This window comes from Megalops cyprinoides, chromosome 7, assembly GCF_013368585.1.
Source record: "Megalops cyprinoides isolate fMegCyp1 chromosome 7, fMegCyp1.pri, whole genome shotgun sequence".
In the NCBI taxonomy this organism is placed as follows: domain Eukaryota; kingdom Metazoa; phylum Chordata; class Actinopteri; order Elopiformes; family Megalopidae; genus Megalops; species Megalops cyprinoides.
This window is the reverse complement of record NC_050589.1, coordinates 31076363-31104172: the sequence shown is the minus strand read 5'-3', so window position 1 is coordinate 31104172 and position 27810 is coordinate 31076363. Positions and strand designations below refer to the sequence as shown.

Below are 27810 nucleotides of genomic sequence, written 5' to 3'. Positions count from 1 at the left end.
AAATCTCTCAGCTCCAACCACACTACGCTTGTGAATTACTAAAAAGACTCTAAATCCATCAAGTCCATATCGTTGTAAATTACTTATTTTCAGGCCCGAGTCCAGAAATCAAGGAGCTCCGAAAAGGCGTTTTATTTAAGGGGTCGTTTTAACGGTTTTGTTACTACAGTGCAATTTTAATGGGCTACGCGCACCCCTGAACCCTTGAAATGTTCAAGGTGCTAGAAACACCACATTTATATGCTGTCGATGACGTAAAACATGACCTTACAAAGGATGCTGGTGTTCTCTCTCGCGTACCTCGATTACCCAGAGGGCGATTTTAAATTGTTAAAAGGCGTATCTGTCTAAGTGGAGCATGACTATGTTTCAGAACAGCCACATCGATATCATCGCACAGTTTGCACAACTGAACATAACTATTTATCATAACTATTTTAAAATTAATACATTCATGCTCATAAACATATTAGCCACATGTCGACTTGGAAGCTAGCCACCTAGCCTACATAAAATATGACATTCATAAGAACATGTACATTTGAAAAAAATCGTTAAAATCAAATGGGTTGATTACCAGATTATCAGATCACAAAACTTCATCACGCGCCATCCATACCTTGATCCATCGACCTCATGGTGTGATACTGCGCCAGTCTCCACGATTCTCTAAACATTTGAAAAATGAAATGAAATCAATTATAAAAATTAGCAAAAAAATAAGTCTTCACCTAAACATTGTAGAAAAAGTTACTTTGAATGAAGTGAAAATAAAGTTCGGAATAGACGGCAAATACTCCTTTAAATGCAAAAAAGGCAGGAGCTAAAATAGAACAGCTAGCTATGGTAATGGTATGAACTCTTTCCTCGCGCTGAGGATTACTAGTTTCAAGAGCAGCTTCCTTCCCTGCTCTGAATGTTTATAATGGTCGAATGCTGTAAAATAACGGGATTCCCTCAGTGTTTCCTCCTGTTTATGCGCGTCGCCGTGGCAACCTGGAGCGGATCCATCTCGGAGACTCAGGGCTTTCCTGCAAAGCCCACACTCTGGAATCCATGACGTCTCCAGCCTCTACGCCAAGGCATTCTGCGGCTTCGCTCAGACAGTGGCACACAAGAACTTCATTGTAGGGATGAAAAATTACTGAAGGGGGAGAAAAGTGAAAACAGGACTAATGTTTAAATATATACATAAAAGTAGGCAACTGCCGCATTTGAATGTTTACAGGTACTAAACCACCTTGGCTTGTTAACCTGAATAACATAAGAGCATCTTTCATAATCTTATGGTTTTAAGCAGGTCGAGGAAAAAATACATTGATTCAGTAACATTATACTCGCCTTTTCGCACATGGAATATTTTGTGGACTTCAGAGTTTCCACCAATATTATCCATTTTCTAATGGAATATCTCTGTTCTAGTGTAATCGTCCGTGCGTCTGGTCAGCCTGACTTCACAAATGGGGCGATGACCTAAAGTGAACGGAAAAAATGTCCTAAATAAAGCCGACTCCAACGTAAATTGAACCTACAGAAGGCTTTTAAAAATTAAAAATGTGCCCATTTTCACATGAGATTACATGTGACCTATATTCCATTCTTTGAAATGGACAGTCTCCCGTTTTTCTTATTTTGCTTGTTATTAGTTTTGAACCTATTAACCTAGCTTGCCTTCAGACATTCAAGTGCTCTACAGAACATGAGTTTTATATGAGTTGTATGTATGTATGTGTGCATCTTTCTACTTGGGTAAATAACTATTTTACTAGTGTAATTTAATTTACTTGTATCACAAGTATTTTAAATCATTCTTCATTTTTTCATAGTTTGCCACAAAACACTGCAGTCCTGTTCTAACACTTTATAAAAAGGGCTGTTGATTTTAAACACATGTGTTACCTATTGAACATTAATCATGATTTATAATCATTTTGCAGTTTAAACGAACCAAAATATGCAGATATATGAAATCAGAAAAGCTCTAAAGTACAGACATACTAATGTCACTGCTTGGAGAAGAGAACTTGATTGCATACAGATTGCACATCCATTTATGTATATATATTTAAAAGAAGTAGACATTACTCTTGTTATCTGGTAGAATTATTCTGCCAGGGGAGATACTGGTACTTACTATAAATCCACTTCCTGCATAAACATATTGCACCTTGTGATACTCAGCAATCTGTGTGTCACATGAAGCCAGGAAGTCGCAAATGCTATCAGCTCTGGAAGCACAGAGCATAAGCTAAATCTTAGAGCTATCCTCGTGGTGTGCTCAGTGTCTGCCAGAATCTGACACAGTATCAACAAAGCGCTAATGTAGCACTTTAAAAATGGACCAGCGATATACCCCACAAAACAATGGCGCACAGTAGCTTCATATCTGCTTCTACACAGATTCTAGAGGCCTTCCTTCCAGCCACAGCAACGTCCTCTGCTCCAGCTCTGATCCAGATGACCCCCTCCCCTTTACACACATCCTCTCAACACACTTTCAGTGGAGTTTTTCCAAATCATTTTGTGTGTCACACATGGAACATCATCCACAGAAACAGCCGTCCTGAAATATATAACCTTGGAAATAGCCAGGCCAGTTCAGATAAATGAGAGGTGGTAAGCCCTGGCTATAAATGTTTCAAGAAAATGTAATTTAGCACGTTAACAGCTTGACTCTGCACCGAGGTTTTGCTGCCCATTTCAGGAAGTTGTGAAATTCTGGGGCATCGATAGGAGCCAAGGAAAACTCAATCAGGCTTCACAATTACAACTGCATCCAGAATGGCAGTCTACTCCAGCTTTAAGCATGGAGTCGGATAATAGCCCCATTTTGTATTGCTTTTGGGATTAAGCATTTACTCTGAGCAGCTCTGGGGAACTGGGTAATGGCATTACATTGATATACCACAAGAGTGACACTTCGCAGTGTATACATTAACTCTCCACATTGTGCCTAATTAAACAATAGCTGGGTCTTTTGTCACACGTCCAAATGTGGTCTCAAGGAAAGTATCACACAACAAAGGTTAAGGGTAAATCTACTAGCTAATAACATTGTTTTGTACTTAATGCACTTTCAAATTAAATTCTAAGAGAACATTTTTATGGGCTTGGCAAATATATAATTGCTTGGGGCAAAGATTAGCAGATTCTATAAAGGTGAAATACATGCATGGCATATGATTCCAGAAACCTGTACCAATACAATATTGAACTACAATGACCAAATTTACTCAGAAACAAAGTCAAAAACCACTTATAGATCACACAAAAAATTACAAATCTTTATATTACTTTAATTAAGAAATATGTGCACCTGCTCCCACAAATCTTGCAAATTCCTAACTTTTATGCATCCACTTCTTGCCAGTTAATGCATGTTCTCATTTTCACTTGGCAAGTGGCTTCATCTACATCTCCAACCTTAAGGTTAACTTTCTTCATCCAGCAGTGGAGCTCCTGGAAATACTTTTTCAGCGTTTGGCATGCCACTCATTATAATCAATCCCACGCTGAATAATTGCAGCTCTTAGGAGATGTAAAATAAATGGTAGAACAAAACAAGGAAACTGAAATGTCCTTGAGGAGTTTGGATCTTTATGCATGACAGCAACTGTGGATGACCTCCTATACTGTACCCTCTATTTAAAATGGCGCAGCAATTTGTACTAGTGACATGCAGACCGGAATGACGTATTGGAAAGTCTTTACAGTGCAGTCTAATCAGCGCTCCTCTTTGAATTCTGACATGGGGATGACGCGATGAAGGGGTTCTGGAGGAGTATTGGGTTAGTTAGCTGCCTGTAATGACAGTAAACCGCAGAATTCAGAACATACGTCCCGGGCTACCCGTCGAAAGCCTCGTCCACCAGATGCAGCCTGCATTCCAACGCTCTTACGGAACCCTTATGCAACCCAAATTATGAATGGGCAAATTAGTGCAGCAAGGGTTTCAGGGGGGAAAGCTGCGCCCGTCCAGACAGCCGAGTTTGCACTTCCGTTTTTGCTCGAGGAGCCCTCTTTTTCCAAGTCCAGGCAGGGTTTTCCATCACTGTAAAACAGTGCATTTAGACAACGCTGTCTAGGTTTAAGCATTACCCCATTTTTTCCCACAGGCAACATGTGTGTTTGAGCTTTTCGGACGGAGCAGTGGAACTTTGATATGGAAATGCCGTATTATATCACGTCTCATGGAAAGCTTTTCTTCGGGTTGCTCGGGGAAGGAAGGGGAAAAGTGGACATGGGCTACATTTTTGACAAATTCAGAAAATGACATTATTAATATATGTAATGTTCCTTCCACTATCGTTCTCAGAATTGCTTGGCTTATGGAATCTGTCGCTGACACAACTGAACAAACATCGTTGCAGAAGTATTTGGCAAAGCCAGTGATGGATGGATAAACATACGATGCCCTACAGTCCTGTTTGGTAGCACTGATGGGTCAGGTACCAGGGGGGGCCACACTGTGCCCCTATTCAATCAAATTGAAATGCGCTTTGTCTTTTACTCTTGGTACCAAATTTAGCACAGAGTTTTTCCCTCTGTTGTTCACCAGTCCCTGGTGAACCAATGAATGAAAATAAGAAATAAGAATAGTGAAATAAGAAACTAAGACACTGCACATTGCTTAAACATGTTCCCCAAAGTTAAGGGCAAAGCCCTTTGTGTTTAAATTGGATAGTAATAAGGAACTGTTTCCGTTGATTAGCCACTTCAGACTGTCATTCTCATTCCATGTACCAATGTGCATGTCCATCAACAATGTGTTATGTGCCACATCCACACCCCTTCCCACTCAGCTATAAAAATGTTTCATAATTTATGCTCTGAGTCACAGACGGCTGCCATCCCATGCAAGGTTATTTATCTTCTCATTCTAAAAACTAGTATACTGTACACTTCCTCCCCTGACCACATGAATTTGCCTTTGCAGAACGTCAGCTGGGTCACATGTCCATGGGAACGGGCCTGCTAGTTGAGGGCTATTACTGCACTGTCTCGAGGGACCCGGAACTGAGGTGACACCAAAGGCATGTCAGCAGCCCTCTATCACACGAGCAAGGCGTCCTCTGGAGAAAATAACACCAAGGGCACTCCCTTTTCGGTTCACGACCTCTGTCAAAACTTTCTCCATAATTACAGAAAGTGCGCATCACACAGTGTATGTATGCTGCATACATGGAATGCAGCAGCCAGCTTATGTAACGCAAGTTCCGCCGAAACTCTCATGTGTATGGGGAATGCATCCTTTCAGTCCACCTACACAAGCTAATCAATAGTTGGAATGTTCCATCTTCAGTACGATGTGAGCTTTTCAAACGATTTGCCCGAGTAGTAAAAAAAAAAGAAGAAGAATATAAACAAAACCGTCCCACGTATGTAACTCCTAATTTAATTCTGACAGGGCTCCATCACCCACACATGAGGCAGGATTAGTGCCGCACAAAGGCGGGAAGAGAGCTTGTTTGCACAGAAGCGGGGAGGGGAGGGATCAGCGGCGAGAATCCCGCGCTCACCCTGGCATAAACCATTGCTGCGGATCGGCCCTCCACGATGTTCCACGTCCACACCCAGCGGAATGTACCTCCAGCGGAGATTCCCGTGACGAACCCCCTGCACCCCTCCCAGTTGTGGACAGGACTCACCTTGAGGAGCCCGGCTAACTACCATGTGACGTTCCTCGCCCACCTCCTTTCCTCCCCCGCTGTTGCTTGTGGGGTAAAGGTGCATCTTTTTGGCAGATCGAAACGGCGGCTGAAGTCACACCTAAACAGTTGTTGTGGAAGGTGTCACATGGAGAGACACGCTGACTGGGCTTTCATCAGATAAGACGAGCTGGCATGGCATGAGAGTGGGGAGTCATACTGGGAGGGGAGAGTTTCGAGTATAACACCTCTAGATTTCACTTTTTGGAGCCAGCGGTAATTTCAAGGTGGGGGCAAATGTTATTGCCAAGCAACAGTTTTGTAAACAACCTCTGTTCTTAGCTGGGTACCTTCGCAACGTGAACCATGCAAACATGTTCTCAGACAGGCAAGTTCCTCTCAGAAATAAACACTTGCTTTGCTCCTAAACATTTTATGCACTTTCCTTTGCTGGCATATCGTCGGCGACATCAAAGGCTTTCAGCTGACTAAGTCAGTCTTTTCCATGGCTATTTTCGGACGTCTTCGGTTTCATTTAATAGCATGGCATCACCGCTTTAATGAATGACATCACCCTCTCTGACACAGAACGGTGAGGCAGAACCAGGCTGACCTAGTAGTCACAGTGTCTGCCATTACATCATAAGACAGACATTTAGTGCCCCAATCACTTCCTGTCCAACATTTGGAAAGGCAACGCCCACTTTCTCTCAGCTTGGTATTAATCGTTAAGGAGGCGGTTTGCGATATTGGCACTGCAGGCGGTGGTCGTTGTGTTAAGGCTGTGTAAAAAGCTCCAGACCCCATGGAGCTACCAAAGGCTTAAATATGGCCCCTTTTTATTGAAATGTGTTTGGGTCGAACATGTTGCGCAAAAGTGCCCCTCCCGCTGGCTTCACGATCAGCTGAAGGCGCTGGTGCTGTGCTGTTCTCACAGCGGTTCACTGCACTGCTCCTTCCATGGCCAGTCACAGTGCAACAAGGACACTGGCCCCAGCCAGCTCTCCCGCACAAGCCGGAAGGAATTCCAAGGCTACCCAGAATTCTCCAGGCACAGTGTTCGACCGAGCCAGAGGCACAGCGTTGGGGCGTCACTGGGCTTTGATCCGGGCTAATAAATCGTGGCGCAGGAGGGACGCCCGGGAGTTGAAAGGCCCGGGCTACGGCTCGGTCTCTGGGGCTTGGAGGTCGCGCCCGAGCGCTGACGCTCATGCTAAAAGACCTGGATTTTCTCTAATCCCACCCCCGTACCTCAGCCTGAGGCAGAAAATAAGAGTTTACAGCTTCTTTTTATTGTCATGGAGCCTTTGGTGAAAAACAAGAGTGAGGGAGGGCTGGAGAGGGGTGGGGTGGGGTGGGGAGGGACAGAGAGATGAATCTACATAAACCGCTAAACTTTTCCACATTGAGAGAGTGTCTGCAGCTGAGACGAAACAGAGAAGCAACAGTGCGAGTTTCAGGCGCTCTTGCACGCCACCCTGGTCCTCTCCCTCCAGCGTGTCACCCCACCCCCAGAAAAGCCTCCCTGAGCAGTTTTCACTAAAACAAATGGAGCTGAGCAATCATTAGTCTGAAAAAGAGGGGTCCTTATTAACCCCTCCCACTGGTTTCAGGTGTCCACCAATAGGACAGTCTGTTGTCCCTTTGAGCAAATCACCTGCTGAATTTGATAGCTCAAATTGGACTCTCGGCAATTAAACCTTAACAAAATTAAAGAGCATAAAACCAAACAGCTCACAGAGTTAAATGAGAGAATATTATGCAGAAGGCCGGATGTGCTTTTGTAATCCTGTATATGGAAATGAATTCCAGTGAGTGATCATCTGGTTGAAAACATGTATCTCATTTCCTGAAAGATTTAGTATGATTAAGGGTTTGTCAATAACTTTGAGTTGTGTGATATTTTTCAGTTGTCACAGAGTACTTGTCATAAATTCAGAGACCAGTGAGCTTGTAATTACATAAAATGTTGGTAAAAAAAATTGCCAAAACAAAACAAATTACCATTGTAGTTACCGGAAACGCCCCCCAATCCCAGATGTAAAATATTTCATTTATTTAATGTTTTCTCATTCTGTTATTTTATCACTTGTTTATGCTTTCTCATACAGTTGTTTATTCGGCTGCAGTAGTGTTACATCTGTCTATCACTCAGATTTTGATGATATCCTTCTGTTCCTCTGTGCCACAATGTAATGTCTAGTAATCAAAGCTGGATCTAATTTCATGACATCACATCTCTGCATTGTTCTTGGCAACAGTTCCGGCGACAGTCCTATTGTGAAAGGCGCAACACAAAAACAGCAACGCCAACAAAGATACATTTCATTGATTGTTTTTAGGGTCTCTGAATTTATCATCTTCTGCATGTTTCCATTGCGTACCGAGGTCAAATCATCACGTCTTTGCTGTGATGTTCATGTGTACGCCGCTTTTTATAGTTCTGCTTTTGCTCTAGTATTTTCATGGCGGGCCCTGTGTGAATCCACATGGATTTAAACTCACAACAGACACTTTACAGTGAATCAGGCCTCACAGCAGTGGCTTGCCATCTTTCCCATACAAAAATGAAATATATTGTAACATACTGAGAAATATGCTTTTCAACCCGAGAATATATTGCACATACATTTAAAATATATTAATGCAGCAGAAATGTATTGCAATATACCAAAGTAGCAATAAATTATACATATACAGGACCAGTAAAAAGTTTGGACACACCATAGAAGGGTTTTTCTCATTTTTACTATTTTTTACATTTTAGAATAACAGTGAAGACATCAAAAATAACTCAAATGGAATTATGCAGTGACCAAAAAAGTGTCAAACAAATCTTATATTTTGGATTCTTCAAAGTAGGCAAAAATATTTTTTAATTAAAAAAAATCTGGAAAGACATTCACACATGGGCATCAAGTTCACTTCATTTGTCTAAGAAACAAATTTCAATAATTAAAGTCTTTACATCAAAATGGCTTTGAATGCATGTTTCCCATTATTATTATCAGGTGTGTCCAAACTTTTGCCTGGGACTGTTTATATTTCAGTACATTTTCAATATATTGATTAAGCTAAAAATATATTCTCTACACTTAATTCTCAATATATCATTATTTTGGGGGGGTGGGGGGGGGGTTATTTGTTGAGCTATAGTGCATTCGTGTGAGTTGTGTATTGTGGGTGTGTGGGAGAGAGGGAGACCCTGAATGCCAACCTGTGTATTTTCCGAGACATTCTTAACACTGGGGAGAAACTCCAGGTCAACAACAGACGCTTCATTAATGCCTCTCCTGGCTTTGCTCAGACTTGCGCCCGGGACAGAGGGGGACCTGTGTGCTCATTAGCACGGAAAAAAACCAAGCCGCTCGCTATACCTATACCGCGGAACACTTCCGCCACCCTGCCCGCAAGGTATGAGCGAGGTGTTATTTAAAGATTACAATAGGAAAAAGTCGCAGCGGTGTGTTGCTACAATAAGCCTAATCAAAGCAGACCAGCCTTGCCCGGCTAAAAATAGCTCCTGAAGAGGGTGTGAGTACACACACAGCGCATGTTTCTCTGAGCCGCCTGTCATCACCCAAACCCTTTGTTTGTATGTGTGCACAAAAGACTTACGTGGGAGGAGGGCTATTCCAAAAGACAACTTCGCCTGGGTTGTTTTTTTGCTTAATTTGGGCTGTTTAATAGCCCAGCGACGGTATCTGTATTTGAGTGAAAGACAAACAAGGTTTTCAGCACTTGGCAATCAGACTGTCAAAGCTCATATTGAGTGTATTGGATAGTGTCAAATCATTAAGAAAGTAAATGCCTCTTCACTGTACTTAAGTTCCCCAGAACACCCACAAGGCTTTTTGGTTTCTTGTTTTTTGTCTTTTGCCCAGCTGCTAACAGTGATATATGATGTGTGTCTGCTTTCTATTTATGTCATGGCATGACATCAATGCAAGTCATTTTTACTGTCTTTAATTTTGCATGGCTATGAAAAAACAAACCTTTTCTTTTGCCTCTATAGTGTAAGCTTGGGGCCAGGGAGGGAGAGGACAGTGAAATCAGGGTCATTAGCTGAAGATGACTAGTCTTAGGTATAAAACTGAAGCAAAGGAAGAGGGCGCATTATATCACCTTCATCATTGTCATCACCTTTATTGATACTGTCATCATCATCATTATCAAAATCATCATTGACATCTTAGTTGTTATTGCCACTATCACACACAGTCTAGTGTCACTCATCACTGTAAAACTTGCAGACTCTGCACAAACCAGTAAAATGGATTTATAATCAAGGTTAACTAAATAAATATGAAACAGAACAAGTTTGCAATAAATAAAATACATGAGAGTCGCACATATCATTTTGTTTGATGCAAAAATCAACATAGGATTAAAAATTTCACTTTTTCAGCATGGTTTTGATGTATTATCTGCAACTGAGGAACCACTGAGTTGTTGAGCCTGTTTTCATTTCTGTGTATGGTTCCACGTGTGCAGATCTTGAACATTTATGCTGCAGAGTTTCTTTGTGTATGGTTATTTTATATACATTTTGCAGTGATGTTGCATGAATGATTTTCAGGGGTTCGTACTTTTTTGAAATGACAGAGAGGGTGTTGTTTACTGAGCTTCAAGGCCAGTGACTCAAGAGTTCTGATCTTTTGGTTGTCATTAGCCTTTAGCCTGCGGCTCCTCAGAGGCCACCCCATCACTTTGACACATGCCGTTTGACTCATGTTGTCTCTGGCCGAGACAACCCATGTGTCAGCTAATCGAAAAGGCGTGTCACTTTACTGTGGCTGACCTTGGTCACAACCCCTCTCCCTGGCTGCAGGCTCACAAGCGTTCAGTGTCACTGGGAGCAGGTGGGGTCAGACCTGAGCCAATGGCGAAGCAGGTGCTGGGAGTCCACCTATCCCCTTCTGTTGACAGACTGTTGTGATAGTCACAAAGGTCACCATTTATTTCCTACTATCAGTGTTAGGATAGTCACTGAAACCACCGTTCTGCTCCATTGTGGTGCTGGGATAGTCATGAAGCTCATCTTTCTGCTCTGCCTGGATAGTCCTGAGATAGTCACTAGAGTGTCTTTTCTGCTCCTTCTGGTTAATGCGAAAATAGTCACCTTTCTGCTCCTTTTGGATCATTCAGATAGTCTCTAGGGGCCTCTTCTTGCTTCAGTGTAGTCCAGTGATGAGTAAAAGCACCATTCTGCTCCGTTGTACTGCTGAGATACCCACAACACCCACTGTTCTTTTTCCTCCAGATACTGCTGAGGTGGATGCTTGGATATGATTCCATGCTTTCTGGACATGGCTGGGCTAGTCTCTCCATTTACCTTTCTGGTTCTTTTGTACACTGCATTTCTAGGATACTCACTCGCCCATAACTCCCTCTAAACAGTGGTTGGACTGTGACCAGCTTGTTCCATATGCTAGCTTGGCTACTCTGTGTATATAATACGGCATAGAAAATGTTGCTCAGAAATAAGGAGCGTGTCACTTCAGTACTTTGTTGTGGAATTTTGAAGACAAAGGAGGGCGCAGGCCGTTCCAGCTAGTTTCACATCCACCTGTTGGATGACCCTCCGTTGACAATACCGTAATCTACTTTCATCTTACACACTGCAACATACATCCAAGGAGCACTCCCAAAGAGGACAGCTCATCAGTCCAAAGGCCAGCAAACACAGAAAAGATGTCAGCGATAGTAATCCATTTTTCCAACCATGATGGCCGACTGTGTGCTCCTCAGTGCTCAGCTATAACAAACAAAGAACAGAATTTGTAGGCTCAGCTCCTTGTTGAGCCGTTCCAGCTCGGAGCAGAGGTGGACAGCTTTATGAGTTGTAGGGCTCAACAACGAGTACCAGCGGAATTGCACGTAAAAAGTTTTCTCGCCAAAACTTTTTTTTTCCGGTGTAGATCAACTGCGGTGCCACAGAAATATATCGTAGAGAGGGGGCAAATTAAACAGATTGCAATTATGCATCTTCTCCGTCTGCAAGTTTCAACATGAAGCGCCATTTAACCAACCCCCCACTCCCCTCAAAAAAAGAGGATGATGAAGCAGACACTTTTGCAGAAGGCTCCTGGGTTACAAACGAACCTCGTATTACACGATCATAATTCTGCCATCACAGGCACGGTGTAATATACAGTAATGCTGAAGTTCCACCAGGCTGCTCAGCCTAAAACCCGTGGGGTAGAATTAAAATGATTTATGTGCATTGCTATAATTTGGGGATGGAATTACAACTTTTATGGGACAGATTAAGAATTAACTCCAGGGCAAACATAAAGAAAATGTTTCTTTAATGGTATAAAGCTACTCATTTGTACCATGGAAGGACTAATAAGAAGAAAAAAAAGTTTTGGAGAGAACAACAGAATTTTCACATTAGTATTGTATAGTGCTCACATTTATTCATTTATTGGATCTTTTAAAGAGGCCAGCTTTTCGATTCCAGTTGAAATATTGAGTGGGAGAAGTGCATAGCGAAGGAAAATCTGTCTTTATTGAAATGTTTTGCATTGTCAAGTTACATTAATGAGATACTCATAAAGAAGTAATTACGTACATGTTAATATGAAATTAGACCTGGTTGTAGAAAATGGCATTTCTGTATTATTGTTATATAAGGCTTGTTATGTAACTAAAACAGTTTTTGAGCCAGGTAGAAAGTAAACATCCACTGACAGCTCTCTTGAATTAAGTATAGTACTAAAATGTTGAATATTGACTTGTGTGTAATTGATCAGGTGGAAAAGTTCACCCTCCAGGCATTGCGATTCATGAACATGCAAAAAGACAAGTCGAACATATTGAACTTTTGCAACATACATCTGTTTACATCAATTACATCCAAAATAGACTTGAAGATAATATCTTGGCATTAATTATCATGACATCTACCTTTTAATTCTAAATTAATGTCTATTTGGACAGATGTACCCCAAAAGAAAGTGGAGAGCTTGAATTCTTTCTCCTGAAGTGGCAGGCCAATGGAAACCGGTGGAGAACGAGATTAGCATTTTGGCACCCTCTTCTGGTCGAAAATGGTGCTCAGTGACAGGAGTGCCATAGCAGTCAGTGAATAGTATATTTTCATGTTTTAAAAACACATTAAAACAATACCTGTCCCCAATGTGCCCCCAAAGTCCATGAAAAATCACAGAAGATATCTGTCCCTTAGAGGCCTGGATGACCTCTTTCCAAAAATGAACTCGCAAACAAACTACAGACTCGCCTACAAAACAGCGCTCTGAATCCCTGCATGGTTCAATGACACAGTGGGCATCCGTACACCACGAGCTCCCAGCTCTGTCGCGCTGTCCCCCTGGCGCATGAGTGCTTTGTACTTACTGTATGACTTTGCTGCTGTGCATCTTGTGCATTGTTTGAAGATCACCGCAGAGATTGAAGGTGGCCTACAAATGCTGCTGAAGCAGGCACTGCGCTACTCAACCCTGACCCTGTACAAACACCGTCCAGTTGTTTTCCCTGGCTCTGTATACAGCACAAACAGGCTCAGGAGTGGGGAAGGGACCTGAACTGGTTAAAGCAGAACAGTGCAGAATTGCATCAGGTTGTGGAGTGCCTGGGAAGAACAGAAGCCAGCAGATGCTGCAGTCCTCCTATACCGGGTCAAGGCCCCCTCTCTTGGAAGTCTCTCAAGTGCGCTGTTAAGTTAAACTGTAGAGCAGAAGCAACGATTTTCAGGGTCCACATGAAAAGGCCACACTGTAGGAGAGTCGCTCCTCAGACCGCCGTTACCCGACGCAGGAAGCTTTGCTTGCCTCCCTTGTTTTCACGCAGGCCGCGAGTGACAGGGTTTATTTGTTCTGGCGGCAGTTGAATCGGTCTCGCCCAGCGGATCCACACCTCCGGCTTTCACCACGCCTAGAGAGGGTACCTGAATCCTCGGCGGTTTGTCATTAATGGTGCGCTCTGTTTGCCACGGCTACAGTAACAGGGCGATGCCCGAGATTCGGATCAGCGCTCATCCAGCAAACAGCACACCCCCCCACCCCCCACCCCCCTCTCCCCTGTTAGCCTGGGCGTGCTCCGTGAAGAAGCAGACGGCTGGGACAGCCAGGTATTTAAAGGCCTCTTATTTTCAGAGCAGCCTCTGCATTCACTGAGAGTAAATTCATCAACCCACATTGCCTTTCTGTGTAAGTGTGTCAACATACAGTGATGTGCCTCTGTTCATGCTGACACAGTGCTACCAGCAAATTCTGACACTGTTCTGTACCTCTGATGTATTGCTTACTGTTTTCTGAAGAGCTGAGCTGACATTTGTGTAAGTGAAACATGTGAAATTGAAAGAAATGAAAACACAGCCACAAAAGATAAGAAACAACATAAAATGCATTTATTCCCGTTGACACTCATTAACACAAATCATCCCTTCTTTTTTTTTTTTGTTCTCGTGCCTTTTGTGTGCAATTACCGACGTAAAAACAATAAATAAAAGGACCGTTAATTATGTACATTTGGTCAAGGTTGCAACATATTGAGATACAAAATGACAACAACGACAATAACAAAAAAGTAGTCGCAATGAATGTGCTGTAAACTCTGGACAAAGTCAACGATCAGGGGGTATTCTGCCACAATCTACAGACTACATCCACATTATGACAGCGGGGATATGTCACTAGCTCAAAAAAAAAAAATCATTTCCGTGCAAAAAGCAATAAAACCCCGAATGGCACCAATAGCCTTTAATCGACACATGGGCTAGGAATCAAACAGAGAAAAATACTACAACAAACTTGTGAAATTCCAGTTAAGTAAGTATGAATTCCTCAAAGTAGCGAGCATGTATTGATGGCACTCTTTACATGTACTTGTACATGTAATGTAACCCTTCTGAGTCCCGCTTAATGTAGTGTTAGGCTAGAGCAGTATGTATCATCTACGATCCACACAGTACAAAGTAACAAAAATTAAGTACATAAATCACGCCATCCTCGAGTTATTTACACCCACTATGTGCCTCAGTGTGTTTACAGTTACAGTAACCAATTAAATTATTATTTTAACATCAATCTGTATGTGAGTACATATGCAGTATGTGAAGCCAAGGTCATAGAGACAAATTTGTTCTTTAGAATTCTTTAAGACATGTATATTTAGATAACTGAGGAATAAAAATCCCTTTTTTTGTATGAAATGCGGCCGGGTTCGGCGGCCCATTGCACGCGCATGCTAGTGCCGTCTGCAGCGTGGTGGGCTGTTCGCGTTTCAAAGACGCGGCTCTAGAACGGCTGGCCTGTTCTCCGACGGGCCCGCTGAAAGGTAGCGGTAGCCGGATGTGGGCCGTGCCCGTGGGAGGGGTAATTGCAGCGGTGACCACATGCCGCGGCTGAGTCATGCTGCGTGATACAGTGCGGCTAAACGCTAGCGTCACAGGTCGCCGCAAGGCGCTGGGACACACTGCCAAGCAGGCACACGGCACGGCGAGACGCTGGAGGGACTAATAGCATCTCGTTTGTGGCTCAGTGTTGACCATGCTCTTCAGACACAACTGGCCTTACCATTCAGGAGCCTCTAAGTGACACAGAAAAGTGACCATTTTAATGTCTGGGACTGTGAGTCATTCTGTATAAATAAACAACCCACCTCTGGTCTGCCTGGTTACTGTGACTGACTGACACACACACACAGACATACAAAAGTGTACTCACTCACACACACATACACACACACACACGCTATCATATCCACACAAACACATGGAGATGCAGACACGTATGCACACATGGACTCACAGAGAGACACACACAAACACACACAGATAAATACACATGAACAACCACAGAGACAGACATACACGCACACACAGCCAGATACATTCTCACACAAACACACACACCACACGTGCATACACACACATACATGGACACACGTGGAGAACGAGACACAGACCCACACACAGTGCACATGCATGAGCACACAATTCATGCAAACACACCCACACATACACACAATGTACAAAGCAGTACCTGTCCTCTAGTTTTTCATTTTGAAACTCATCTGTGCTTTCGCAAAAGCAAGTCTTAAGCTCACCTGCAAAAAAGTCAAACACTTCCAGTAATAGTTGCAAAGGACACAATATTCTAATTCTGATTAAGTCAAGTCCACGTAAAAATCTCTCAATAAAAGGTATCTGGCAATTTCATCAATTCCAGTGTATGTGACCACCATTCCCACTGTGCAAAATGGTACTACAACTATGTGCATGTTCGCTAACAATAAATATTTCTCAAAACCACAAGACATTCAGAGTCAATGACTAATTCCAGTGCATACTGACTGACAAGCATATACAGAATGATAAATGTTGGTGGGGGTCAACGAGGCCCAATTTCCATTCTTAAATAACCTTGGGGCCTTGTGAATAAATACCAAAACCTTCAGAAGCCAAGTCTGAGATATCTTACCGCTAACAATGAGTCACCAGATAGTCCTCCCATAATGCAAAAGGACAAAAATGGCCAGAAACGCATAAAACAATTCAATAATGTACTGTAATGAGGTACGCAAAGCGCCCTTTTTCACTTTCCTACTGCTATGAGGTGCGATGTTGTCAAAGTGTTTCTAATACAGCAGACTAAATGACATCAGTGCAGCCTGAGAAATCTGTATATTTCTGCCCAGTGTATTCCTATGTATTGTACAAATGAATATGCCCCAAGGTACTAGGCTATCAAATATAGTTCACTTTTTTTCCCTGTAACATAAAGTGGTGATCCTTATTCACGGGTTTTGGCAAGGCTATGAGTACAGCAGACAGACTGCATTTTGGCGCTATATGGTGTGGCGTCACTGACAGACACACAGTTAAGCTCGCTCAACCCTCTCCAACCAAAACCAAGACCAAACACTCAAAGAAACACCCCAGCACACTCAAGAAACGCTTCTAAAATCGCACAAATGACCTCAGGGACGTAGACAGGCGGCGTGCACAACGTAGCGAATTCTCTCCACGGGGACTTTTCTCACCCAGAGTTCTGATTGGTTAAAAAAAAGGGGAGGGGCGATCGCCGAAAGCGGGGTGTCGGGTTTTGCGGTCCGAGCGCGGGCTCGGGCTGAAACCCCCCGCCTCCTGGTCGGAGACGGCGGCTGTGGCAAGGGCTGGAGAGGGGTGTGACAGGTGGACAGGTGGACAGGTGACTGCAGCTTTAGGAGGTCAGCTTGGAGTAGTTGGGCGGGGAGAACCTTCGGCGGAGGTACTTGAGTATGTACAGCGGCAGGCAGCTGACCAGGGTGATGGCCGTCACCTTCCACAGGAATGACAGCGTGGCGATGAAGTACACATCTGTGACAAGGGGACAATAGAGAAACAGGCGTGTCACTGATCTGAGGGATCTCCAATGGGAGACACCCATTCATGATCTCTTGGGGGAGATCACCCAAGACCCAATCACCTAAAAACACCTCAGTTACTGGACAACCTTTATTGGGTTTTATTATCAGTAATTTATCCTATATTCATCATTTGACATATATTTTTTACTGGACCATGAAATTCAGTTAAAGTGTTGTGGAAAGTCATTAAAAGCATGAAAATGAAGCTTGGGTAAGCTGTTTAGCCGGACGCACTGAGCACAAAGCCCACATTTGGCTCAGTTATAAATGGCTGGTGCGGCCAACACACTTTTCCCTGGTTTGGTTTTCTCATCACGCTAAACGCCGTCTGCGACCGTCTTCAAGTCCTCATTCCAGACTGTTGTGTTTGGTCTCTCCCTCGTCTGCGCACTCGCCGTAGCCCACGGCTAACTCATGCGCCACTGCCCGGCCCACCAGGCCCACATTTACAGCTTTCCCATCCCCCCCGCCCGAACTGATGCGTTCCGGTTGAACGAGGCGCACTTTCGTTCGAAGTGATGAGGAGGCTTTATTTTTCACACTGGTGGAAAGCACCACAGAGGCGTTGCTGTCGAGTCGAGCCGTCAAACTTTCTCAGGCACGCTCGGCCGAAAATGGAACGGCACACACGCTGGCTGACGAAGGGAATAACAGTGTCCCAAAAATAGGGTCTGGGAGAGCTCTAATTTAGGCGAAACGGGGAATTATGGAAATGGACACAGAGAGTATTTGTCACGCTGCGCAATAAAGCAGTGGTCACCGACCGCTCTGCATTTAATGTGGCCATCATGTAGGAGATTATTGCTGCCCATAAACCAGTGGCATTGGGTTGTGCAGTAAAGCGCTGTTTTCAGCTGAGGACACCACACAAGTGTTGATGCACGCATTAGGCCTGTTTTAATACGCGTCTGATGAACGCACTGCTGTCAGATGGGTCAAGGAGGAAAAAGTTCACATTCTAAATTGAAATTTGCCTAAACCTGTTATTGTTAACAAGCCTATAATGAAACACAATGAAAGCTTTTATTCAGACCACTGTATGTTACACAGACAACTTTAAAGTGTAAAACAGTGCTGACAATAATGAATACTACGTTAATGTATGTACCAATAACATTTTCCATGTTCAGTATGTTCTTTTCCACTTCAATAAATTATCTATGCATAATGCGGACTGGACATGATGTAAATAAGTATTAATAAGTAATGTTCATCTACATGTTTCTGTGTGCTACATTGGCTTTACTGTTGTTATGAACTGCATTTCAGTACGGAGGTCTTCTTTGTAAACAGGGACAGTGGGCTGTGCGTGTCTGGCCTGGCTGTATTATCAGCTGTGCACTGCACGTATCTGTGCTACTCTCCCTGATGACAGCGAAGTATGATTTCCCAGCCTTAGCACTTGACCTTACAGGACACACATTCCCATCTCGGGTTACAGCTCCGGCATTTGCATATTTTTCGGTACATGTCATTCACGTCATTATTTGTTTAAGCTTGTTAGGTATACATGCCTTTGCTGTGTGATTTTTACCTTTTTTGTAAACAGCATACCCATCATTTATAATTTCCTTCGGGATCAATAAAGTTTTACCTTATCTTATCTTATCGTCATTACAAAATGCTACTGACCGATATACGCCTATCGACAGGAACACTTCCACACCCAACCATGTGGAATATGCTTTTACTATTTGAAAAGGGACAGAAATATATCCGGAGACCCTAAAAGGATGGAGGTTTACAGGAGCCAATGGGTTGGTTTCACACTTGCTGTAACACTGGTTATAGTGCTACATCTGTCACGCCTATGAAATGGTGTGTCTGTGTTCTAACGCACAGTGCTGGAGAGCAGTCTGTGTGTAAGCTGCGATGAACCTGCTTTGATGCATTCAGCTACCCTGGGTGTTAATCTGCTAGGTAAAATGATCCTTCCATCTTAAATGTGATGTTGGCCCCCCCAGTTTCAGCTCAGTGCTGTTGGCTGCTCATATTGCTGAGGGCCTCTGTTTCTTTAGCACCAAATGACACAATGACGGCACCCTCATTTTCTCTCTCTCTCTCTTACACACATGCACATTCTTCTCATCTACTTTCTGTTGTTACTGTTGGTATCATTACAACAATACAGGGCCAGCATTCAACTCAGTGGGAGGTACTTCTTGTCAGAATAGGAGCTGACTCCAGGGCCCGTTCTGGTAGAGTGACACTGTGAGATGGGAGTGATCCATGGGCCGTGCTCATGAACAGCCAATCCCAAAGGAAGGGCCACGTGACCAAATAAACTGAACTAACAAGAAATGCTGAGCTTGGGACCTCAACAAAGGGGTACAGGTGAAAGCTCCCTGTTAAGAGCTGAACGATACGATGGAAACATCATCACGCCAACTTTTGTAGCCTTCCGGATGGTTCTGCAAGGATGCGAACCACACAAGTCCCAAACGCCGGCAGAGTTCTTAATGCATATATTCAGCAACAGGCAGAGACTGAAGAAAATGGATGCCTGCCATGTTTTGCGTTCAACAGCGTTTAATCGCTGTGTACTACGAACCGAGGGGAAAACCCACCGGAAATCACAGACCGGTGATTTTAGGTCAAACTCGGCGGCACCGAAGCGACGCTCTCGCCTCCAAAGCAAAACTTCAGCCTTTCCTCGAGCCCGGCCATCCGGAATAAATCTACATCTTGTTCACATCAACAAAACAGCCATTCAGGTCTATTTCCGTGTGCACTGAACTTTTTAATGGGGAACAGCCTCTGCAGAGTAAAAAACAATTTGATCTTTGTGAATATGATTGGTGTGGTCTCCCGCTTCAGTGAAGCGGGCTGCAGCTGACTCACTTGGGCGTGCGTGGAGGACTCTGATTAGCTCCACCGTGCAGCACTGAAGACCTTGATTACATTAACGTGCTGAATAAAATGCCTGATGCAAACCGGGGCAGAACAGGGACCCAGCAGTCTTCTTATTTAGGGGCCTTGGCAGCCAAAGCAGACGTTTTTAGCTCATGGGAACGCGAAGAAAGACTCACTGTAGTCGTCGAGAGCGGGCCATTCGACTCAAAGGACGCGGGCATGAAAAAAGGTCTACATTTCAAACCATAAGGCAACGAGTGCAAAATGTCAATGGAGTGATTCTGAATGAATGGTATTTTCCGGAAGCAGTGCTTGCCTCTTTGATAAACACAAAGGCCTTGGCAGTCAGCGGTTGCCAGAGCAGGAAATTAACGCAAGGCTGAGGAATTTCCTCTTCGATACTTTAGGAACGCTGGTGTTGTGTTTCCCCCCTCCACGCCGTCCGTCACACATTCACCTCCAAACTTCCTAATGGCTCTACATTCCAGGCGAGGTTGGGGAAGCGGTGGCAACTGGACTCTCAAAGGCTTGGAATCGGTGGAACAGATGGACAGCCTTCAGTGCTGACGTGGAATTTCTCAGAGCAAAAATGCAAGGCAAGCAGAATTCAATGTAGAGAATGCCAAGAAAATCTATGTGCCAGGAAGTTCACATTAATAAGAACATATGTGTCTGGATTCCCTTTTGCTGCACCGACAACTGAATCTCACCTAAGTGGAAAAAGAAACCAGTTTCCTCACTTCCCGTCCATTGCTGATCTCTGATCAGCGCTGAGCTTGTCATTTGACGGGCTCCCTCTGTGATCGCCAATCCTGGATCAGTGAGGGGGGGGGGGGGGGGGGGTTACTCACCAATGAACTCGTGCAGGAAGACAAGCGAGGCGATGTAGCAGGCCAGGCTGAGCAGCCCGGCCACTATCATCAGCCAGTGCCAGGTCTGCACGGTCAGGGCCACCATCAGCAGCTCGGTCAGGATGAGCGATGTGAACGAGATGGCCACGATGTGCACGAACTCCGACTCGAACAGCAGCAGGGCCCCGTACATGATGATACTGCCTGTGGACCACAAACGCCACCATGTGAACATCACCATTCACACACCCCTTTCGAATTTCATATGGGACACACCTAGGACACAGGACACACCAGCCTGTGGTTCAGGACACTGCTGTGAAGGACAGCCTCTGACTCCCTGCCTTGTATAAGGTCTGAGGGGTTATGTTATTACCCCAATGATGCTGGCAGACTATCAGGTTACCCTGAAACGGTGACAGGTCTGAGATAACTGGGTATTGTTCATTTCAAAAAGAGAGGCCTACGTGTTTGAGATAAGTCAAAGTTTTTCAAAACATCGCCGATGGAAAGTGGAAGAGAGCCCTATTTTTCCATCATTTCACACTTTTCCATAACTTCCTCCCATGGTGTTATTGTGACCTCAGAGACTGGACGTAACAAAAAAACACTTCCTGCAATTGAAAAACAGAGCTTAATACAGAGAGCTGAAAGCTGAGAGCTGTAGAAGATATTTACATTAACTTCGGTCTTGCAAAACGAATGCAATACGTTACACAATTATGACTCACTTATTTTCCTCAAATAACTCCAAAGGTAGCAAATGGATACCCAATTAGATAACAAATTAACACACACACCTGTGAAAAGTGTAGAATACACAATATAATTATTATATTCAACAAGTGTATGCGTGTAAATGTGTGTGTCTGCCTGTGCATGTGTGTGCGGGCGCGTGGGTGCATGTGTATATAAAACAAGCCATCGGGGAGTCCCTGAGGCATTTAGTCATAGAATGCCCACTCAAATCCAAGTGGGACAGAAATCAAGAGCGAACTGGATCTACTGACAAATAAACAGCACTGAGGAGGAGTGAGGTGGAAAGCAAGCGATACACAAAGGCCCTGGGCGTAATTTGGGACTCCTCTGGCAACGCCTTGAAATAATACCAAAACCCAAGCGTGGAAAACCACCTCAGGTTTTTCAACATTTTCTGCCACACACACACAAAAAAAAAAAATCTACTCCCATAATTAAAAGAAAAAAAAGTGTGTGGGAGAATAGTTCTCACCATGCACCAGCGTTGTACGTGTAACTGTGTGTGTGACTGTGTGTGTGTGTGTGTATGTGTGGGTGGGTGTGGCAAAGTGCATTCTTTGTCTTGGAGCTATTTTCACCTACATACACAGGCATGGCTGTTGGGTTCCTTTCTAAGAGGACATAAACAGCGTTTGTGAAAGTGGTTTGGAAAGTTTACGCAGCGAAAAGGCCTGGCATGTGGATGCTTCTGCAGGAGCGGGAGTGGGAGTGCCCGCTGTCTGGATTTGCATTCTGTTTGAGATATGGGGTGGGGTGACACAAGATGGCTCAGTCTTCTTTGTGCATCACGGCCTAATACGTGGCACCATTCACTGACGAGCGGGTGATTTTTTGACAACAACCCTGCCTCCGTATTCACAACCCCCATGACCTTGCTGTTCCATTTTGCACGCTCCAGAGTTGGTACGTTTCGCGTGAATGTGCTGTCGAATTGTGGGAAAAACAGGTTTAGAATTAATAACTAATTTCCAAATAACTTACCTTGGTAAATACTTATCAGCACCCATATCAGAAATGTCTTGAAGGACAAAGGCCGACCCTGAGAGGGGGAAAAAAAAAAATCATAGGGACTTTCGAGCTTAAGCTAAAGGATCGTGAAATAATGTTTTAAAATCATTTATAAAGTGGCATTGAGGGAGCTTGAACCTTCACCTCCAGGATAACAGGGAAGTACTTGGTAAGCACAGGATAATGCATGCACACTTTTTCATTCAGTCCAAAGAAAAACAAACAGTGGAAGCAGGCCAAACATTTCCCACTTCCTATTTACAAAAACCTATAAGTAGCATGTATATGTGCATAAACAATGCACACATTTTTTAAGTGTACATGCTATTTACTCTTACCTCTTTATCTTGTGTGGTGAATGATAAATTTAGAACAGGTAATTGCTCTTTAATCAAATATAACAATACTGGACTCTTCAGATCCAAAATCAGTGGCCATTAGAATGCTAAGCGAACAGGAAAATGCACACACAGGCACACACCTTCAGGAGATCCTTGTAAAGCTCAGGATACAGCATGGCCACTTCCGACTTGACATCCTTGTCCAGGACCAGGGAGAAGACGGGGAACATTGTGTAGAGGGTGGAGTAACTGAAATGAAACACCGTTGCAAGTTTAGCACCAAGACCCCATTGTTTCACGTTTGAGTAACTCAAGGCATTCAGTGCTGACAGAAGACAGGACGCAGTAAATGCAGCCAAAACACCAAGCAAAACGAACAAAACAGTCACAAATGTACTGTAATCTATAGTACTATAGTGCAGTACAGTGCAACAGTACAGCATTACTGTAAGTGTGAGACAGCCTTGTTTTCTGCAGGCTTGTTTTCCGACATTGTGAAATGTGTGTTTTGCATTTTTATTTCAGTCCCTGCTTTTGTCCTCATCAAGTAATATGAGCATAATTCAAAAGGTTTGAATTAAAGGCTTTTTTTCTGTGAGAGCTGGTAAAAGGCTGGAAATTTGAGCTTTTTTCCCCCCAAATCAACAGCACATGTAGAGGACAGATATCTATCGCTTCGCATGTGTCTCCACACCACAGCAGCTGAAAATAAAGGAACAGAGCTTTTCTGAAACAAAAAAAAAGTGTGTTAAAAATCTGACTAAGAGCCATGACTGCCCCGACTCCAACGGGGGGAGATAGGAAAAAGAAAAAACATTTACGCAGGCATATTTCCTCCCTGACAAATATTGCACATGCGTCCATGAACATAATGACTAACAATAGCTAGCAGGAAAGCATTTCTGAAGAGACCCATTTCAGACTGCTGAACTACAAAATGGTATTCTGAACGGGATTATGCAAATGAAAACAGCCAACATGCGCAAACGACCATGTTTCCAGAGGGGAAATGTGAAATCAGTTTTCGTAACCTTATTGTCTCGCTTCTATTTCTGCTACACAGTAGAATGAAGCAGCCCTCAAGGTTCAGCAGTGCTGGAGCACTTGCAGGCCCTAAAAGGGTTTATGACCCTCTTACATTCCTTCAGTTTCAAGAAAAAGTCCGGTTTTTCTGCGCTCGAGTGCCACTTTCAGCTTTCAGCACTGCGGTTGGCACGTGACTGTGTGCTAGCAGCACCGCTGCACGGGCTGAACGCCGGGGGACAGAGTGCGCTCGAGTGCGGTCTGAAAGCCATCAGGATGAGTCACGGGCGGCCCGGCCAAAGCGCTGCTCACCCGATAATGAGGAATCCTTGATAGAGTGGCACGGAGGCGAAGTAGAACACCGAGGAGAAGACGGCCTGGGGGAGAGAGGAAGCGACGCGTGAGGAGAGCACACCCAGCACCTGCGCGAAATCTGCCTCTCTCTCGCGCGAGGGGGAGGCCAAACCTGCTCACACAGCCAGATTAATGGACATCACTGTCATTTATCACTTAACATAAGAGCTCTAACTGGAGCTTGACACCAATGCATTCTTTTCAGAAGGGTGTTAAGTGTTAGGTGTTCAGTAGGGTACTGAATGATTTCATTCATATGGTGTTAAATTCACCCTTATTAATGGGACTGATTAGACTTAAATTAGAAAGGCTTAGCATGTACAAACCTAACTACACCAAACCAAACCAAACCCAAACCAAAACAAGATTTTTCCCCCAATGTGACCAGCTCAGGTGTCTTGCAAAGTCATTAGTTTACTATAAACACACCAGTAAACTAATGTATCCCCAAATACTAGTTAGTAGCAACAACAAGGTATTACAAGATACCCTGGGTAACCAAATTAACCTCTGACTGAAGTCTGAGTCTGAATCTCTGAAATGCTAGCACTCCAAGGCAATAAAAAATACAGCAGAACAGTGTTTCACAATCCTGTTTCTGTAGTACTCTGTGTGCTTGTTCTGCTTCCAACAGTAATGAATCAGGTTTGATCAAGCTGTTGTGAGTCGGTCTCTAGAGTATCTGCTTTAAGCCCCCGAATTAAAGACTGTAGTGATGAAGATGTCTTACAGATGCCTTAAGATAAGAGTCTAAGCTTTTCATTGATGTGCTTTTGCTAATATGTAACACTGTCATACTATAAGACAGCTAAATTAGTGCTGAACATCACAATGGTTACTAGTTACTAGTTACACCTACAACAACCAATTGATTCTGACTGTAACTGAATTATATTAAATCTGATATGTTTGAGAGATGACTACCGTTAACACAAATAAGGTTACTCCAGCCCCAGGACTGTTGAACACTGCAGTGACCTATGCCAAAAGGGTGTGGAAAGGGTTAACTAAGGCCTGCTGTTTTGGTTACAGGCAAATCACCAGCGCTGTCACCAGTGTATTCATAATGTTACGCAGTGTGTGTGAATCACTGCGGTCTGGCAAACCTCTCGCTCCGGCAGCGGCGCTGTATGGCAAGAGAGAGGCAGAAGACTGGTTCTGATCCACTGCGTGGAGGGGGGGGCGGGGGGGGGGGTTGCAGACGCCGCGAGTGTTCGGCAAAGCGCCGGCCTGGTGAGTCAACGCCTGGCTACCACTGCCAGCTCACCAAAGACCCGCCGAACTGATTCACGCCTCCCCAGCCCCCCCCCCCCCCGCCTCTGACCCCACCCCCTGCCTCTGACCCTGCCCCTCCCCACCCCGCGTACCTGCATGGTGCTGATGCACAGGCTCCTGTGGATGACGAACTGGCTGAGGGCGGCCGACCGCTTGTAGCTGTTCCGCCCGTGGACCATCAGCAGCCGGCCCAAGTGCTTGAACTGAGTCACGGAGAAATCGGCGGCCAGAGAGGCCTGCTTCCCTTCCTAGACGAAATGGGAAAGAAAACAAGGGTATCAAAATATTTTGGTCTGGTTGGGAACCTATTTTCTTTGAGGGGGATAAAGAGAAGCAATTTTTTTTAATGAAAGGGGGAAGCCTGTAAAGAGAAGGTCAGTAGTTTGAAGGCAAAGCCGCCACAGCTGAACGGCTCTGCCGGAACACTCAAAGCCCCAGCTACCACGTTCCAAAAACACAGTGCATTCCCACATCACTACTACCGTTTTACTGAGCTTCATGAATGGGGCCATAATACACAGTTCAAATGCACTGCTGAGTATTGAAACCCTCCACAATACTCAAAAGGCAAATTCACAACCAGGATCATTAAATCTGGCCATCTAATAACCCCTTACTTCAACTGGCTAAATAAGTCCCTCCCTCTATGCCTCAGATGATGTGGGGTGAATGTTCTGGTGCAAAATGGCTGCCATGCAACCTCTAAGTAGAGGCTACACATTGGCATGCTTTAAGAGATGAGATGCTTTAAAAACCAAATATAAATGCAATTTATTATTATGATACAAGCCAATATATATACTACCTGCCCCTTCAAAGAATATCACAATCAAAACACATTCACCCTGTCACTGACTGCTGTTAATACTATGGCCATTAATGTTGATGGCTAACCGGAAATGGGTACATGAGTCCCTGTCTGGCTGTTAGAATGTTCATGACACTGGGCCACAAGTCAACCAGAAAATATTTTGTTTCCCATAAGACAGTAAGTAGGACAGTAAATTCTTAACAAAGGAAAAGCAAAAAAAATTCAGATTTTAGAGGTCCATGTGGCCGGTTGCCCCTCTACAAGGCAGAGGCACTTCTTGCAGATGGCCCTGATTCTCAGGAAACAGACAAACGGCTGAGAGATAAGGCAGCTCTTACTTTTCCCTCCACTCCCACGCCACAGTCCGCTTCCTGGATCATGCTGACATCATTTCCTCCGTCCCCTGTGAGAACACCACAGCTGGTAAGAGCTCTGAACATTTTTATGGCATTGGATAAACCTGACCAGGCCGCACTGGACGCTTCCGCTGGGCTGCAGTCAGAATGCCAAAGACTTCTGAGGAAAAGTGGAAAAAGTCACACCAAAAGCCTCAAAACAAACATCACTCACAAACCGTATATGCAACCCTGATGCATACTATGATATAATCAAGAGCTGGGAATAAAATCAAATGCACACAACACAAGCTACCACTCAATATCATGCAAGGGGCTCCAAGGACTCTAAAAATACCTAAAGCTGACCACGTAGCTAACGCGTATCATGTATTTTTAATTAAAATGTCAGTGCAAAGCATTTGAAAGTATACTCCAGCGAAAGTGTTCAATGGGATACATCAACAAGGCACATAAAAGGTCCTGGAAAAGCAGATTCAACAAAGCACTTTCTCTGGGTTTTCTGTTCTAGCAGAGCCACCTCAGGTCCCCCTGCTGTAATATCCCTACACTGAGACCTTCTAACGCTGAGAGCTGTCGGACTGCCTGAGGGTAAACTAAGCGGAACCCTGGTGTGTCCTGCTCTCTGCATGTGGGTGTGGCAGGTGCTCCCGGGGTGGGGAGCGGCGGGTGGATGTGGCGGGCACTCACCGACAGCGCAGGTGAGCTTGCCCGTGCGCTCCTGCAGCAGCCGGACGATCTGGGCCTTCTGCGTGGGAGCGCAGCGGCAGCACACCACTGCAGGGCACTGGCAGGCCAGCTCCATGAACTCATACTCGTAGAACTTCAGGCACACCTGAAAGCAGGCCCGCGAGAGAGGGAGAGATGAGGGACCGGGATGTAACAACTCATCCAATCTACCCATCCACTAACCAATTCACATTCATTTGATTCACTTCAGTTCCAGTAATAAGAACAGTAATAACAATGATCGGGAATAATTGCAATGAAAAAATCTTGATATATTACACTGTGTTGAATTAAAATGCATCTAATATAATTGATTTGAATTATTCTCACAGGACAGCTTCACACCATATCACTACAGTAGCCCAACGGCATGTGTAGACTGTAAGCAATCAACGTTAATCATTACTGCACAAAAGTTTCAAAACA

General features: G+C 44.2%; 1 protein-coding gene across 1 annotated transcript in view; it reads right to left on the bottom strand.

Moving 5' to 3' along the window:
* Positions 1-15609: 15609 nt before the first annotated feature.
* The window catches only part of LOC118780562 (probable phospholipid-transporting ATPase IIA), a 51102-nt gene continuing 38901 nt past the window's right edge, over positions 15610-27810 (bottom strand). Inside the window, exons 21-28 of the mRNA XM_036533134.1 lie at positions 27346-27490; positions 26638-26702; positions 25581-25736; positions 24172-24236; positions 22977-23085; positions 22469-22526; positions 20729-20932; positions 15610-16974 (exon numbers count right to left, since the gene is read on the bottom strand). Coding sequence (XP_036389027.1) covers positions 16838-16974; positions 20729-20932; positions 22469-22526; positions 22977-23085; positions 24172-24236; positions 25581-25736; positions 26638-26702; positions 27346-27490 — 939 coding nt within the window. The 3' untranslated portion in view covers positions 15610-16837. The remainder of the gene's footprint in view (positions 16975-20728; positions 20933-22468; positions 22527-22976; positions 23086-24171; positions 24237-25580; positions 25737-26637; positions 26703-27345; positions 27491-27810) is intronic.